Source organism: Sciurus carolinensis, chromosome 1, assembly GCF_902686445.1.
Source record: "Sciurus carolinensis chromosome 1, mSciCar1.2, whole genome shotgun sequence".
NCBI lineage: Eukaryota > Metazoa > Chordata > Mammalia > Rodentia > Sciuridae > Sciurus > Sciurus carolinensis.
In genome coordinates, this window is record NC_062213.1 from 108,882,818 (window position 1) to 108,900,116 (window position 17,299).

At 37.5% G+C, this 17,299-nt stretch overlaps 1 protein-coding gene across 11 annotated transcripts in view; it reads left to right on the forward strand.

Annotated features, from left to right (window-relative positions):
• Window positions 1-17,299, forward strand: part of St7l (suppression of tumorigenicity 7 like) — a 214,677-nt gene that overhangs the window by 20,284 nt on the left and 177,094 nt on the right. For all 11 annotated transcript variants that reach the window (XR_007109290.1, XM_047557026.1, XM_047557024.1 and 8 more), the window contains exons 5-6: window positions 8,069-8,184; window positions 14,266-14,344. Coding sequence is in view for 10 of the 11 variants with exons in the window: in XM_047557026.1 (XP_047412982.1) it covers window positions 8,069-8,184; window positions 14,266-14,344 (195 nt within the window). In the remaining variant the exon portion in view is untranslated. The remainder of the gene's footprint in view (window positions 1-8,068; window positions 8,185-14,265; window positions 14,345-17,299) is intronic.

Here is a 17,299-nt window from a genome sequence, read left to right on the forward strand (position 1 = left end):
TATCATCTTTCCATATTATAGGGATTGATGGTTTATCAGTGGCCCCTAGGAAAAACCCAATCCATGAGAATCATTTTTTGGTGGAAGTAAAGGCAGTGGTTGGGTAGATCCTTGACTATGTCTTCCTAATCCTTTTTTATCATCATAGTTCATATTTTGTAACATATTTCTTACAGGAGTCCCTTGGTAAGTCTGATCAGTGGTGAGTTTCATATCCATTTGCTGCAGGACGTCTCGTCCCCATAGGCTAATAGGAACATTACAGACATATGGCTGAAATATTCCTGTGTGTCCCTCTGTATCTTTCCACGATAATGAGGAAGCACTTTGATTGGGGCTTTCTGCTACTCCTAAGCCTCTCAAGCTCTGAGCTGCTGTGATCAATGGCCAGTGCTTTGGCCAGACCATTGCGCTAATAATACTTTTGTCTGCTCCCGTATCTAATAAACCTGTAAATTCCATATTTCCCACTTTTAATTTTAGGAGGGGCCTCTGTCCCATATCCATAGTAAGGTTTATTAAAGTGGTTCCTGTTGATCCAAAACCTCCTTGTCTTTTATTTGTATTTTTACTGGGCCACAAAGAATGTCGACTGGGCAATAGAAGCATTTGTGCAATGCGATCCCCTGGAGAAATGACCGTAATTCCTTTTGGTGAAGAGACCAAGGCTTTTATTTGTCCAGTGAAATCAGGATCAGTAACCCCTGGGTGTACTATAAGTCCTTTTAGTGTTGAGGAACCTCTACCTAGTAATAGTCCTACACTGTTCTGTGGGATTTTTTCATGCCAATCAGTATCAATCATCTGCACCCCCATATCTGGGGTTAGTATGAGTCTGGAGGTGGCACAGATGTCCAATCCAGCACTTCCTGAGGTGGCTCTGCGCTCCCCTTCTCTGTGGGAGGATACCACCATCGGGGAACTTGTTGAATTACCCCGTATATTTGTTGCGGGCCCCGGGGAGGGCCCTGTCTCCCGTTTTTTTGAAGTTTAGGATTCAACCCTAGGAAATTATCCTCCCTATCTCTAATAGGCTGACAGGCACTATTCCAATGACTTCCTCTTCTGCATCTTGGACATAGCCCAGGTCCGGTTCCCAGGTTATTCTTTGTATAGATGTTCCCACCCCGGGCAAAGGGTGGCCTTTTGTTTGGACAAGTGGCTTTTAGATGTCCCTTCTGTCCGCACACAAAACATGATCCTAAAGACTCTTTATTAGTTCTTGAAGGGACCCTCCTCTGGGCTTGTGCAAGTGCAGCAGACAACAAGGTGGTTTGTCTGTCTATGGCTGCTACAAAGGCACTGCTCTGCGCCAAAGTATCATTTCATCTCTACACACTTTTAAGTAGGCGGACAAGTCTTTGTTTCTCCATGGTCTTATGGCCTCCCTACACCACCTGTTAGCTTGTTCGTAAGCCAACTGTTTTACTAGGGGCATGGCTTGCTCTGCATCTCCGAAGATGCGTGATGCTGTCTGAATTAGCCTATCGACAAAATCCACATAGGGCTCACTATTCCCTTGAGTTACCTTTGACAACTGGCCCTGCAAATCTCCTGCTCCTTGTAATGTTTTCCAGGCCTTGGTTGCAGCCACGGCAATTTGCGCATAGACTGCTGGATGATAATTAAGCTGTGCCTGAAGGGTTTCATAAGGTCCTACGCCCATAAGCATGTCCCTATCGACTTGGGGATTCCCCGCTGCTGCATTTCGGCGGGCGGTATCCGTAGATATTTCTTGCCATGATGTTTTCCACATAAGGTACTGTCCCCCAGACAGAGCGGCCCTAGCAAGATTAGTCCAGTCCTGGGGCACTAAGTTTAATGATGTCAAGGTATCTACTAAGGCTATAGTAAAAGCTGACTGAGGACCATATGTGCTAACTGCTTCTTTTAACTGTTTCACTATTTTAAAGTCTAAGGGTTGGTGGAATCTTTGATTTTGAGCATCCTCAAAAACAGGATACGCTACAGATCCAAGATGACTCCATTCTGAGCGTAACCCGAAACCGGACGCTTCATGAGGGGGTTCCCTATTTATGGGAGGTGCACTAGGCAACACGGGCACTAGAGGGGGCTTTTTATCTCGTCTTAATCTTTGTACTCTTTTTTCCAGTTCCTCTCCCGATAATTCCCCTTCCGATAGTTCCTCATCTGAGTTAGTTCCTTTTTCTGAATTTTGAGAAAGATATGAACGTTCCTCTTTTATTTCTTCCAAAACCTGTCTTCCCTCAGCTAAAGGCTCGGTGAGTGAAGGTTTTTTGTTTTTATCTTGCAGACAGGATTTAATAAGAGACCAAATAGCCATAGTGCCTACTGGCAAAGGGTTTTGCCTATCCGCTATACGGAGGTCTTTCCCCAGCTGTTCCCACTGTAGGGTATTCAAAAGGCCCTCATCCAAAAACCAAGGGGAAATCCTTTCCACAGTATCAAGAAATACTTTAGCTGTTTTTTCCTTCAATGGCGTCCCATGGTTTTTTAATAACTCCCTGAGGGGTTGCTGCATTCTGAATTTAGACGTTTCAGACCCCATTGTTACTAATTTGAATAGCTTTAGTTATGGTAGTTACAATAACAAACAGTGGCCTAGCTGCCAGGAGCAACGAGATTACTGAAAGGAAACCTATCAAGTGTGCATTAGAATTTTTATAGCGGCTTTTCACGTACTACCTACACCCTAATTGGACCGCTTCAAACGTGTTTCTACTTTCACTTTAATTAGACTGCGTTCCACGCGTCAGGACCGCCGACGGCGCATCCCGATACCTTTTAGCCCGCGTTCCAAGGGTCAGGACCGCTGATGGCGTATCCCGATACCTTTTGACCCGCGTTCTACGCGTCAGGACCGCTGATGGCGCGTCCCGATACCTTTCAACCGGACCGCACTCCGCGTGTCCCCAGGACCGCTGATAGCGTATCCTGATACCCTTTAACTTTTTTATAACCGGTTTAACTTGTATAAAAAAAAAATTTTTTTTTCAAATATCTTACCTTGTTTTCTTTTATAAGGCCTTCATCTTCCCTTCATTTCCCGGGTTTCGGCACCAGTTATCGCGCTCCCTCTGCCCGCAGAGAGAGACACGACAAACGTCTGAAGCTTTGGAAGTTTATTGTGCACAGTCCCTCTCCTACACTTCTCTTACTCCTAGCTTCCGCGCACTCCCAGCTTCCCTTCTCTCAGCTTCTCCCAGCTTCCGCGCACTTCCAGCTTCTCTTCTCTCAGCTTCTTCCAGCTTCCGCGCACTCCCAGCTTCCAGCTCAGCTTCAGCCTCCGCCTCCGCCGCTTCTTCCGCTTCTGCCGCCCTCAGCTTCTTCCGCTTCTGCCTCTCTACTCTCCCACCCACCAGGCTTATATACACTTCAACCAATCAGGGGAGAGTACACGAGGTAAACGCGGACAGCTGCAAGCATAGGATAGGTACACGAGGGGGGCATGCTCTAGCATCGTTAACTAGCCAATCATTGGAATTCGCTGGTTGTTTACTGTATAGCTGGCCGCTTTTGGCTCAGCGTCAGGCGCCATCTTGACCATGCTCAAGGCTGGGGGTCCTGGAAACCCTGACAATGGAATATTTTGCTGAGAATGTTCTGTAGTGCAGGCTTTCTGTTTGTAAATTCTTTTAACTTTCGTTTATCATGGAAGGATCTTATTTCATCTTCAAATCTGAAGGTTAGTTTTACTGGATGTAGGATTCTTGGTTGGCAACCATATTCTTTCAGAGCTTGAAATATGTGGTTCCAGGCCCTTCTAGATTTTAGGGTCTGGGCTGAGAAATCTGCTGATATCCATGTTGGTTCCCCCCTGTATGTAATCTGATGCTTTTCTCTCACAGCCTTCAAATCCTATCTTTATTTTGTATGTTAGGCATTTTCATTATTTACAATACTCAGTGGGCTGCCAGGTTGGTGGATGTAGTGCAGCAAGTTCGCAGCTCCAACGCAGCAGCGCTCTGTTCACTTGAACCTGCTGAGTGTCAGCTCACCACAGCAGGCAGCAGGCAGGCGCTAGGTTTGCCTTGCAGTTTGGCTCCACCTTGGACCTCGGGCTGCCTACGACCAGCGCACCCTACGACCTCATAGGGCTCCTTCCTGGGCGGTGGGGCGTAGGACACGCCTGAGGGGGAAGGCAAGGGGGATGACAGCACAACCAGCTGTCAGTCTGTGATCCTAGCCAGCCATTGGTCCACTTGTCAGCCTGTGCTCAGCAGCCATTGGCCTAATCCCTAGCCTGCAAATTTTAACTGCTCAGCAATTGGCCCAATTGTTGTTAGCCTGCGAAATTCGACTTCTTAAGAGAAGCTCCCCTGCCATGCTTTCTCTTGTTCTCTCCCTCTCTTCAGGGCAGACCTGTTTGTCTGTCTAATAAAATCTCTTGCGTGAGTTCCCGCATCCAGAGGTTTGTCTGGGTACCTTTTCATTTTTCAATTATAACGTGCCTTGGTGTGGATCTGTTGTAATTTTGTGCATTTGGTGTTCTGTAAGCCTCTTGTATTTGATTTTCCATTTCATTCTTTAGGTTTGGGAAATTTTCTGATATTATTTCATTGAATAGGTTGTTTATTCCTTTCGTTTGTATCTCTGTGCCTTCCTCAATCCTGATCATTCTTGAATTTGGTCTTTTCATGATGTGCCACAGTTCTTGGAGGTTTCGTTCATTATTTCCTACCTTCTTATCTGTTTGAGCAACTTTATTTTCAAGATTAAATATTTTGTCTTCGTTGTCTAAGGTTGTCTTCCAAGTGATCTGGTCTGTTGGTGATGCTTTCCATTGAGTTTTTTATTTGTTTTGTTTCCTTCTTTTTTTTTTTTTTTTTTTTTTTTTTTTTTGAGAATCTCTATCTCTTTGTTGAAGTGATCTTTTGCTTCCTGCAGTCGCTCTTACAGCTGCTCATTGGAGTGATCATTCATTGCCTGCTTTTGCTTTCTTATCTCATGACTTTGCTTCATGAATCATTTTAATTATGTATATTCTGAACTCCTTTTCTGACATTTTTTTCTACCATGCTGTCACTGGATTCTATTAATAATAGAATCTAGGTTTGTTTGGATCATTTTCTTCCCTTGTTTTTCCATGTTCTTCACATATCTTCCCCTCTAGCAGTGCAGATCTGGGGTTTTGCAATTTCTCCCCTATAGGCTTATAGTGACCCTACAGGTTTCCAAAACCTCTTCTTTAAGGGGGAGATCAATATTAGCACCCAGTACTATGCAGCCCTAAACCAAATGGCCCCTATGAAGACATAAACAATATCATAATAAGCAGAGAGGATGAATTCAATTTTTATCTATAGTATAACAATAGATTTGCAATAAGGTCTGCAGTTTCTAATGGAGGACAAAGAGGATGGGAAGGGGTATAGGATGTAACTGGTAATGGGATAAGAAAAGAGTACATAGAAGTTCTAGATCGTAGAAAGGGTGAAAGTGTAATTAAAAGAAGTTGGTTGTTAGCATGAGAAAATGGAGAAAGAGACTCTAAGGAAACAGGTAAACAAAAGGGAAATAGAGCAAGAAAAATAAAGAAACAAAAACTTAAAATTTTTCAAAAAGAAGAAAAATAAATCTATGCTATAATAGTCATATGGTATTCAAACCTCCCAGTCTTCAGTAGCCTGGTGCATGAGAGGTACCTGACAATGAGCTTCTTAGTCTCCAGCAGGCGTCTCAGGATGGAATTTGCCCCACCTAAAGATGGGAGTTTCCTCTTCCAGGATAATCCAAGATGGCCACACTGGCTTCCAAACATGTTGGCAAATGGGGAGCTGCAGCTTAGGGCATGGGCGTGTTGGGTGGGGGTTCCTGCAGGCGGGATACGATTGGTTGGGCAGAGGTCCTGGAGGCAGGGTGTGGTCAGTCTGACCAGGGGTCCTGCAAGTCCTGGCTCTTGTCTCAAAATGGCGGCAGCCATGTTGTAACCAAACCTGCTGGTACTGTGACATTGTACTTCCAGGAAACAGCAGGCAGCTGGCAATCTGCTTGCAGTCTGAGGTTGGTCTGCAGGCTACTGGTGGACGATCCGCAGGTGGACCTCAGGTGGTGGGTGATGAGTAGGTGAAAAGCAGGCAATGGGCAGGCAAGAGACAGGAAACGGGCAAATGGCGGATGGTAGGCGATACTCAGTGAGCAATCTGTACTTAAAAAGTAGTAGATATGCAGACTGCAGTGATTGCAGTGGACAAGTGGGGTAAACAGCAGGGGATTGATAAGCAGCAATGACTGCCTCACAGAGAAATACATTTTCCTCTGCTTGAAACCAAGTTAGGGAGTGACAAGAAACACAGCCTCCCTCTAGTCTGCCATCTTGGATCTCCGAAAATATCAATCTGAATGTGAATATGAACTTCATTTGTGCAACAGTACAGGGTACAGTATTTTTATATTGATATTATATTACCATTTCCTCTCTACACTATTGTGTTCATTTTTCTTCCAGTTTTACTGTAAATGAGAAGACCTCTCCAGAAACTTACAACCATTGATATTTGCCTTTCATTTTTATTTTGAGTTGGACTGTATTTGACTTGGGGGTAGAGTAGAGCATGTTATTTAATTCATTGTAAACTCTACTTGTTGCAAAATGTTGGAGATATAAAAATGTTTAAATAATAACCCTTCTTTTTAAGTACCTGATAGTGTAAGATAGTGGCATCCTGGAAGGTAAAAGCTAGCTTTTCTGAGAGATGTCTTTAATCTGTATTAAGGGATTTTGTTAGAGGTACTTGAACCTCCTACACTGTTTATTAAGTTATTGCTGCTATTCCTTGTTATATTATACAGTATCCAGATCTTGAATGAAGATCTTGAAGAGAAATTTCTTCGTACCAGGAATGTGCTGCTTTTGAATGATTAATTTTAAAAAGTCTTAATTGGTTGATAACCATTTAGTGGTTCTAGAAAGTTTAAAGCCATACTGCAACCAACTGTTAATAAATACATTGAACTCTTTGGTATGCATTTCATATGTTAACTTCATTCCAGGCTCCATTTGTGTCTCGTTCCTTATTTTTCCATTTTTTTTAAGTTGTAAATGGACACAGTGCCTTTATTTTATTCATTTATTTTTTATGTAGTGCTGAGGATTGAACCCAGTGTCTCACACATGCTAGGAAAGTGCTCTACCACTGAGCCACAACCCTAGCCCCTTATTTTTCCTTTAATAAGTCTTTTTTTTTTATTTCTAATGTAGATTATTGATATTATACATATATTTCATCTGCCTCCAATCATTTTAGGAATAATATGTATTATTTTGATTAGTATGAATTATTTTGATTTTTATTCTCATTTGTAGTGCTCGTGACCAAACCCAGGACCTCATACATACAAGGTGAAGTGCTCTACCACAGAGCTACACCCTTAGGTCAATATTTTCTTACTTTTAGAATGCATAGCAAAACTGATAAATGAACAAGAATTTGGTTTTCCTTTTTTATTCATGGTGATTTTTTATAAAAAAGCTAAAATTTTAGCAAACCTATTTATTTATTTTTATACTAGGAATTGAACCCAGGGGCACTTAAACACTGAGCCACATCCCCAGCCCTTTTTATTTTTTACTTTGAGACAGAATCTCACTAAGTTGCATAGGGCTTTGCTAAGTTGCTGAGGTTGGCCTCAAACTTGTGAACCTCCTGTCTCAGGCTCCCAAGTTGTGGAGATTATAGGTATACATCATCATGCCCTGCTCTTTTTGTACTTTGAAAGCCCTTCACCTTCTTAGTGTTAAGTAGAGAGTCATCTGTTTTCTTTTAACTTCTATGGAGTTTTACTTGTAAAATTTAATTCTTATTCATTGAGAATTTATTCAAGTAATTTAATGAGATATATATCTAACATTTATTCCTTCAAATCCAGTATTCGAAGCATTTTTTTATTGAATAATTCTTTCTCATTTCATTTTTGATGCTTGATTATGATACTCTTAAGTAGTTGGTGTAGATTATCTCATTTTGCTGAGATTTTGAAAATATCCTGAAATAGAATATAGAATTTGTAGTCATCTATATTTGAAATTTAAATAGCATATGCTCTCTCATATCTAATTTAAATATTTTCTTGTGTTTTGGTAAAGATACACTTGGGTGACTGGTAAAGAGCCACTTACATACTATGACATGAACTTGTCAGCACAGGACCATCAGACCTTTTTCACCTGTGACTCAGACTTTTTGCGTCCTTCAGACACAGGTATATGTCATATCTGTTCATGGTGCAAGCAGTGATTGTGAAAATTACTTAAAAAGTTCTTTAGAGTTATTTGTATAATATACAGCATTATTTGGGTTGGAGTTATTTGCATATTGATAAGAAATTCAGATTAGATAATACTAACAAATATATTAATTCAAATTACATTAAATAATAATATTTGCAGTATGCCAGGCAGTGTGCTAGCTGATAGGGATTCAAAGATGAAAATATAATCCTTGCTTTCCAAGTTTCATAGACTATTAAGGAAGACACACATGAAAGCACTGGTCTAAATAATTTGTAGAAATGTACTAATTTAATTTTCCCACTTTGTGAGAGGTAGTATCAGCTCAATTTTAAAAATAAAGGAACTGGATCTGGGGATAAAGCTTACTGGCAGAGTATTTGCCTCGCATGCATAAGACCCTGGGTCTGATCCCCAGAACTGCATATAAATAAATAGAACAAAGAAACACAGGTAAAGAGAGATCAAGTAGCATGTCCTAGTCACACAGTTAATACATAAGGCTGGGTTTCAAACACTAGTCTGGCTTTTAACTAACTACTGCTTCTACTTAACCACATTGATAGGTAGTCTGAAAAAGCCAGTTTCTTAGCACTGAATTGAGTTCATTGTCATATATCTTTGTTGGATTAAATATGTTAAGGATGGATAGTAGCAGGAAATTCAAGGTTCTTTGATATGGTTATATAAAATATTTAATTTCAAGTAGAGATAAAAAAAGAATTGCTTAATGTTTATATGCTTAATTTTATTATTACCCAAACTGTATGTCTTAGGGAAATAGCAGTAGACTATCAATACTGTCTATTAACTTTAAGGATTGAAGTTCCTCTGGAAATTAACCATTACCTCTCTCTCATAGTCAGAATTGCAACCATCAGTAGACTTTCCAACAGTCACTCTAACTATCCACTAAAACTATAGTCAAAAAATAAATAAATAAAATTTCTACACTGAAACTGTTGTCTTAAAACATTTAATAGCTCTGAAAAGAATTTGAAAAACTGTGTGTCCTTTTAATCTTATTATTTTATTTATTTATTTTTTCGTACTGGGGGTTGAGCTCAGGAGTGCTTTATTACTGAGCTACATCCCCAGCCCTCTTTATTTTTTGAGACAGTGTCTCACTGAGTTTCGTAGGGCCTTTCTTAATTGTTGAGACTGGCCTGGATCCTCTTGCCTCAGCCTCCTCAGTTGGTGGGATTACAGGAATGTGCCATTGAACCTAACTCATTCTTTTAAAAATTAACATCAGAAGGTAAAATAATTACAAAGAATGTAAATTTTGACATATTGTAAAATGTAAACCTTAAAAAAATAAAATTAATATGCCCTATATTTAAATATATATCATGGAGTCAATTGTGTGTGTGTGTTTGTATTTTCTGGGATTGTACCAAGGACATTTCATATGCTAAGCATATACTCTACTACTAAGCTACATATATGGCCCCAGATCCTGGAATCAAATAATTTGATACCCACCATTATCCATTGAAAACTACATGATCAAATGTTTTCTAACAGTAATAAGTTTTATGTAAGTCCTTTTTCTTCTTGAATGCATATCTATTTTACACCCTCTTTATAATTTTATTTTAATTAATGCTTGAGTCTTTTATTATAAGCAGCCTTTTCTATAATAAAAAATTTTATACAAATTTTTAACAAATTTCATTTGGTCATAAGGTTCTAAATAATGTGATATACTTTAATGAAAGTTTTGTCAAATCTTTAGAGCTGTATAACTTAGATCTTTAAACTTTGAAATATGTCCTCCATGAAACCTAATTGAATGCATATCTTCATTGTCAATCCTATTAACCAGATTAGACACTTTCTGATAGAGAAATTTGACTTCACTTTTCAGTTCAGATAAACATATATAGATGCATTTCCCATGATGACTTTTTCTTCTTAATTCAGATTCCAAAATATAAAGATAGATAAATCTTGGAGCTTGGTCTAGAGTTTTGTCACTTGACTGAAATAAGGCCCTGCTGCTTTTATTTTTATTTATTTATTTTTTAGTGCTGGGAATTGAACCCAGGGCCTTGTGCTTGCGAGGCAGGCACTCTACCAACTGAGCTATATCCCCAGCCCCTGCTTTTATTGTTCCTTATTAATGCCTCTTATGCTTTGCTGTGAAGGAACCTTCCCTTAGGAGAATACATTCTTTGATAGTAATTTTGGAGGACTACTAATGGAACTAACAAAGATTGTTATCATTCCCTCCCCCACTTCCTAATATACTTGAATTTAAAACATTCAGGCACCAGAATACTGTATTTCTTTTCTTTTCTTTTTGGTACCAGGGATTGAACCCAGGTGTGCTTAACCACTGAGCCACACCCCCCAACCATTTTAAAATATTTAGAGACATTTAGAGACAAGGTCTTGCTAAATTGCTGAGGCTGGCTTTGAAGTCGAGATCCTCCTGCCTCGCCACTGGAATGACAGGTGCGCACCACTGCACCTGGCCAATACTCTTTTTTTTTTTTTCTTCCTATGGTGCTGTGTATTGAACCCAGGGCCTTGTGCTTTTGAGGCAGGCACTCTACCAACTGAGCTATCTCCCCAGCCCACTCTTATTTCTTAATGCCAAGGTCCACTGTTAAAAGAAATAAGCAAAAGGCAGTAATCACTTTTAAGGGTACCTTCACTTAAAGTGGCTACCCCCAAACCCAAGTTGTACTATCCTTTGGGTACCTGGAAATTTTTACACTCTAAGCCAAGGCACCTTGAAAACATTTGAATGAGTAAGAGATAAGCCTTTCTTTTGTAGAATGGAAGGGACCATATTTCTCAGGGAAGGAGTATAGGGGGTACTGTTAGGTAGGAAAGGAAAACCAGCATAATGAATATACTAATCAAAAGAAAATTCTTTAGTTAAATCAGTATGAGAAAGAGTCATATAAAACTGAGATTTCAGAAATTGATTCTCTTAAAACCATGCATGCCATTTTGGTCTTTGTCAAGTTTCATGTACTTCTAGTGGTACACATAACCCTAAGTACTGATTCTTTCAGAGACTCACATGAAGGCAATGATTATTTTTTGCAGTACTAAAAATTGAATCTAGGTCCTCACACTTTCTAGGCAAGTGCTCTGCCACTGAGCTACATCCCCAGCAAGCCAATAATAAATATTGGTATTTTTATATTAAAAAAAAAAAGACAAATGTGTATGTCATGTGGCAAATTTCTCTTGACTTATTATCTTCAGTAATCATTACATGAGATGATTTTATTTTCATCAATTTGTTTAAGGCATAAAACAAGCATATTTGGGGGTTGGGGTTGTGGCTCAGTGGTAGAGCACTTGCTTGGCATGTGTGAGGCACTGGGTTTGATCTTAAGCACCACATAAAAATAAATAAAGTAAAGGTAGTACTAGCTCTTAAGAGGCTGAGATAGAAGGATTATGAATTCGGGGCCATCCTGGACAGTAGAGAGATCCTGTCTCAAAAAAAAAAAAAAAATTCACATTAAAATCTGATAAATTAGTTGTAAACCTTTTGGAAAGCTGGAAAGTATGGGAAAAGTGGATCTACATTTCCACTTGGCAGTAATAAGCTAGAACTGAATTGTGGCTGTTCTCTTCAGACAGTGAATGTGCTTTTAGTTCACTCTCATGTTTCCTGCCTGGCCTCTGCAGACACTTACATACGTGACCCCTGTCCTGGCAATAACTGCTGCTCTTTTTTGTGCTTATTAGGACATTAAAATATTTGCCTTGAAAAATAGATAAATTTGAATGAATTGCTAATAGCTTTTATTAATTTTTAAAGCATATCATGAGGTCTTAAAGAGAACAATTGAATTAACTAAGTCAACATTTTGCTTTAAATGATTCCTAATCCTTATTTTAGAAAAAAAAATGCACATTTTTTTTCTTCTTCTACTTCCCTTTTCCCCTTAGACTTAGGACTGCCTTAGGTTGTGAAGAATAATCTTGAAAGACCAGATAGAGCATTTGAAAACATAAGAATAAGAAAAATTGCTTAAAAGTGTATTAGATGCTGAGTGTGGTGGTGCATGCCTATAATCACAGCATCTTGGGAGGCTGAGGCAGAAGGATCATGAATTCAAACCCAGCCTTAGCACCTTAGCAATGTGTAAGCAACTCAGGAGACCCTGTCTCTAAATAAAATACAAAAAAAAAAAAAAAAAGGGTTAGGTATGTGGCTTGGTGGTTAAGCGCCCTGGGTTCAATCCCTGGTACAAAAAAAAAAAAAATGGATTAGATAACCTCAGTAGAAATGTTTTTTAGAAAAATGAAAATAAGATTGTTTTCACATAATAGCAAAGACTGATAATACAGATTTGGATATTCCTTATATGAAATACTTGAGACCAGAAATGTTTGGATTTCAGTTTTTTTTTGATTTATGAATATTTCCATATACGTAAGGAGATATCTTGGGAATGGGACTCAAGTCCTAACACAAAATTCACTTATATTTCATATATGCTTTGTGCACTTAGCCTAAAGATAATTTCATACAGTATTTTTAGTGTGCCTGTGTTTTGATTGCAAGCAATCATATGAGGTCAGGTGTGGAATTGCCCACCTGTGATTTAATGTTTTTTATTTTGGAGTATTTCAGATTTGGGATTTTTGGATTGAGGATGCTCAACTTTTGTAGTAGGTTGGTTGTTAAGGAAGTAGGGAAATTGTTAATCTCCTATAAAGTGAGAATATAAATTAGTATGTTCTTGTTGAAAAGAATTTGGGAACATACATCCTAAATCTCTTTAAAGATGTGTATGTTTTAACCAACTCTTATTTCTAGAAAGGAAATATTTGGTTAGATAAGCAAAGATAGACACTGAAAGATTGTTATCACAGTTTTGCATTAGCAAAGTATTGGATATAACTTAATTGTCCATCAAAAGGGAATTGGTTAAAGAAATTGATAAGTACTTAATATACTTGAATATTAAATAACTCTTTAAAATGTTGGTAAAGATTTAGTTTTAAAATTTGACTTGTAAATATAACTTATAGAAGAGAACCCTATCATCAGAAATAGCAAATCTAATATTATGCTCTATTTTTATGTAATATTTTGGAGTTTCAGCAGAATGACATTCTTTACTTGGTCAGTATCAGATGGGTACTGCCTTGCATCAGTTTGTCAAATTCAGGAAGCACTAGCTGTCAACTAGATGGTGATATGTTTGATATGAGAAAAGTATTTTTTGTTACACAAGTAGAATATATTGTCTCCTTTTCTAAGCCAACACTAATATTTTCTTTCCAAAGGAAAAATCAAACATTTTCCACATTATTCTTCCTGTACAGATGTGGGTTTTATTCCAAAATCAACAGTCATTGGTTCTCTGTTTTTCTTATCAAACTTAAATTAAGCCATAGTTTCACTTTGTTTGTTTGTTTGTTTAATATTTAAGAATGTTACTTAGTATGATATCTTTATTTGGGTACAGTGAATGGTAGCAAAACTAATATTATTATTCTAGAAAATTCATAACTTAGGCTTTTGTTGAATTCTGGTAAAGGTAACATTTTCCAGAGATGGATTGTACTCTAAATTAATTCTCCCCTCCTGCTTTTCATGCAAAATACAAATCCACACATTCTTCTTAGAGTGAATCATTGATTAGACAGACTGTTTTTAAGTTTTTATATATGTATAGCAGTTCTGTAGAATCTTTAGAAAATGATAAAAACAGAACTGGAATATTTCATATTGATTATAACCTAATGTCACTCAAACTGAATTTTAATCTGCATTCAGATGTATAAATATTCAAATATAATAAATGGTGTAATTAACTTGGTTAAGTACCTTATATGTTGTTATTCAAATTAATCAGAGAAAGAATATTTTTATTACACTTAAAGCTTCCAGATTTAATGTAAATTTCTTATAAAGTTAATATAAACTAGTAACCCAGCTTGTTTCATATGTTTAAAAACACATTATTTAAAGCTTTAATTACTCTTCTAGTTCATTCTTCATATGTTTTGCATGAAGTTATTTATGTTTACTATCTCATCCACTTTTGAAATTTTTTTTTTTCCTACAGTTATGCAGAAGGCATGGAGGGAAAGAAATCCTCCAGCTCGAATCAAAGCAGCCTATCAAGCTTTAGAATTAAACAATGAGTAAGTTTGAATTATATGGAAAGTAACTTTGTTTTAAAGGAAACTTCAGGCAAATTATTTTATATTTCCCTTTGTCTATTTCTAAGACTCTTGGAGTCATTATAATAGTCTTCTTTTCCCAAAGATAAAATTTGCAGTGTTCACTGACATCTGTATTTTGCTTCTGAAATTTAAAACTTGTATATACTTTTGAATAGAAATTATGTTAGAAATTATTTTTTTGAATGGAGAATGGTGATAATACTTATAAGGGTATTAAAATACTTATGCCAGTGTTTTAATTTTGTTTTTCATTTAAATGGTTCATTAAGAGCATTCATTCAGTACTGAGAACATCAGTTGCTAATGGGCTTGGAGGCATAAGAAGAGGAGTCAAAATAAGTAAAACAGCTCTGTCAACCCCCCCCCAGGTTAACAGCATTTGTTTGTTTGTTTGTTTGTTTATGACAGTAGAGGATTGAACCCAGGGATGCTCTACCACTGAGCTTCACCCCCAGCCCTTTTTATTTTGAGACAGGGTCTCACTAAGTTGCTGAGACTGGCCTCAAACATGTGATCCTCCTGTCTTTGCCTTGTTGGGATTATAGTTGTGCATCACTGCACTTGGCTAGTAAATTAATCTAACACTTGCTAAATAAATGCTGAGAGTAAAAATATAGCCCCAGTTGGGGTCACTCAAGTAATGTTTTCTTTACAGTGTAGATTTAGAGTTTTCCTCAGAAACCCTCCCAATAAATAGATTATCCTTATTAAGAACTACTTCCCAAGGAAGAGCAAAAATGATAAAGAATAGTGAACTCCAAAAACAGTGAATAAACTAACAAGAGCTGTTGTAATCAAAATAATGAAAAGTTTACAGCAGTCTAGTGAATGTTAAATCAAGGGTAAAAATACCTGTGGTGTTTAATATACCCTGGCCCCATCACCTACTCCGTAGCTCAGTGTTAACCTTGAAGACAATAGTGCACACTCCAAGTATAGATCCATGTCCTTTTCTCAAAGAACAGAGGTTGTTTGTTTTAACCTGTGTGGTGGCTCCCTGAAAGATCAGCTGAAAGGACTTGCCTTTATTTGAGCTAACTTGAACAGTTCTTATCCCCCCCCCCATATCTTTATTGAGGTAAAATTGAAGTACAATAAAATGCACATATTTAAAGTATGTAGTTTGATCAGTTTTAACATATATGAAACCAATACAATCAATATGAAAAGCATTTCTGTTAGGTTTTTAAATTTGAAATCATGGATACTGTTGCCTCTATGATTTATTTACATTCAGTTTGTGGATGTTTTTGCCCATGAGGTGAGACTCTTGGAGACAGCATATTGTTGGGTCCTATTTTTTAAGCCAGTCTGCCAGTCTGTGTCTTCTAATTGATGAGTTTAGGCCATTAATGTTCATAACTTAACTCAGGACTGAGTTAACTATACTAGGGCACATTTGTTGAAAACATTTAAAGGTAAATGCATTAGTCACTGTTGTCTAGGGCAAGGGATAACAGCTGGGACAAAAAACAGACAAGTCAGAATGCTTATGAAGAAAGGCTGGAGAATGATATACTTTGGAGAATTAAGACTTTGAAAAGCTCCCATATATTCCTGGGAATCTCAAAACTCTATACTTGGCCAAAGTTGAGCATGTGCTTAGAAGAGACTTGAAAAGACCCTAAGCTGTCATGTCTGACTAACCTTCAGGTTGTGTGCAAGCAAGAAGTGAAGACTAAGGTAGAGTTGTAAATTGCCTGATATGCATGTGCATACATTACATATACACAGCCTGTCTGCAAAAACTTCTGAGTTTTGTGGGATTTTTTTTGAGTTTCAGTATTTAAGGAAATTTCTGCCGAATCATTAACTAACCACTGAACTCACACTTCATTGGTCCCATGTGACTAAGAATGTGGATTTTATAAAATTGGTTCAAGAAAGTCATTAAACAAGCAGCTACAACAAGCAGCAATGACAAATAAAGTACAAAACAACTTTATTTCCAGAGTTTCCAGAATATAATAATCTGGGTTTCCCATTTTCAACAAAACATTACAAAGAAACAAAACAAAACAAAAATATATGGGCAGTGCATAAGTAAGAAAAGAAATTTATAGAAACTGTACCTGAGGAAGCCTAGACTTTAAATAGACTATTTTAAATGTGTTCAAAGAGCTAATAAAAACTGTGAGAAAGATGTATTACCATTAGATAATGTAAATAAGGAGGAAGTGATAATAAAAAATAATCTAACTGGAAATTCTAGAATTAATTGATGGAAAAGAAAATTTTACTGAGTTCAGTGGCAGATTTGAGCATACAAAGAGAATCAGTGAAAGTTTGGTAAGTCAATTGAGATTATTTAGATCTAAGGAGGAAGAAAAAATGAATGAAGAAAATAAAGTGTCTAAGAGATCTGTGGGACAATATCAGACTTACTGGCTTATGCATAATGTGAGAGTCCCAGAGAAGGGAGAGAAAGGCAGAAAAATAATATTTGAAGAAAAAAATGTCCCAATAGAAAATACTGGCATATAATATCCAGCAGTATATTGAAGTATTGTGTTTGGGCTGGGGAGATAGCTCAGTCAGTAGAGTGCTTGCTTTGCAAGCACAAGGCCCTGGGTTCGATCCCCAGCACCGCAGAAAAAAAAAAAAAAAAGTATTGTATTCCCTAATGAAGTAGGGTTTATTGTTGGAATGTAAGAAAATGGCTCAGCATATAAAAATTTATCAACGTGATATACACCTTGAATAAAGGAAAGAAATCACCTGATCATTTCAAGTAATGCAAAAGCAGCATTTGACAAAATCCAACACCCTTTCATGATAAAAACATGGAAATCAATTAATGTACTACATCACATTAATAGAACAAAGGAGAAAAACCATGATTATCTTGATGCAGAAAAAGTATTTGAAAAAATCCAGCACCAGTTTATGATGATAACATTTTAAAAATTAAGG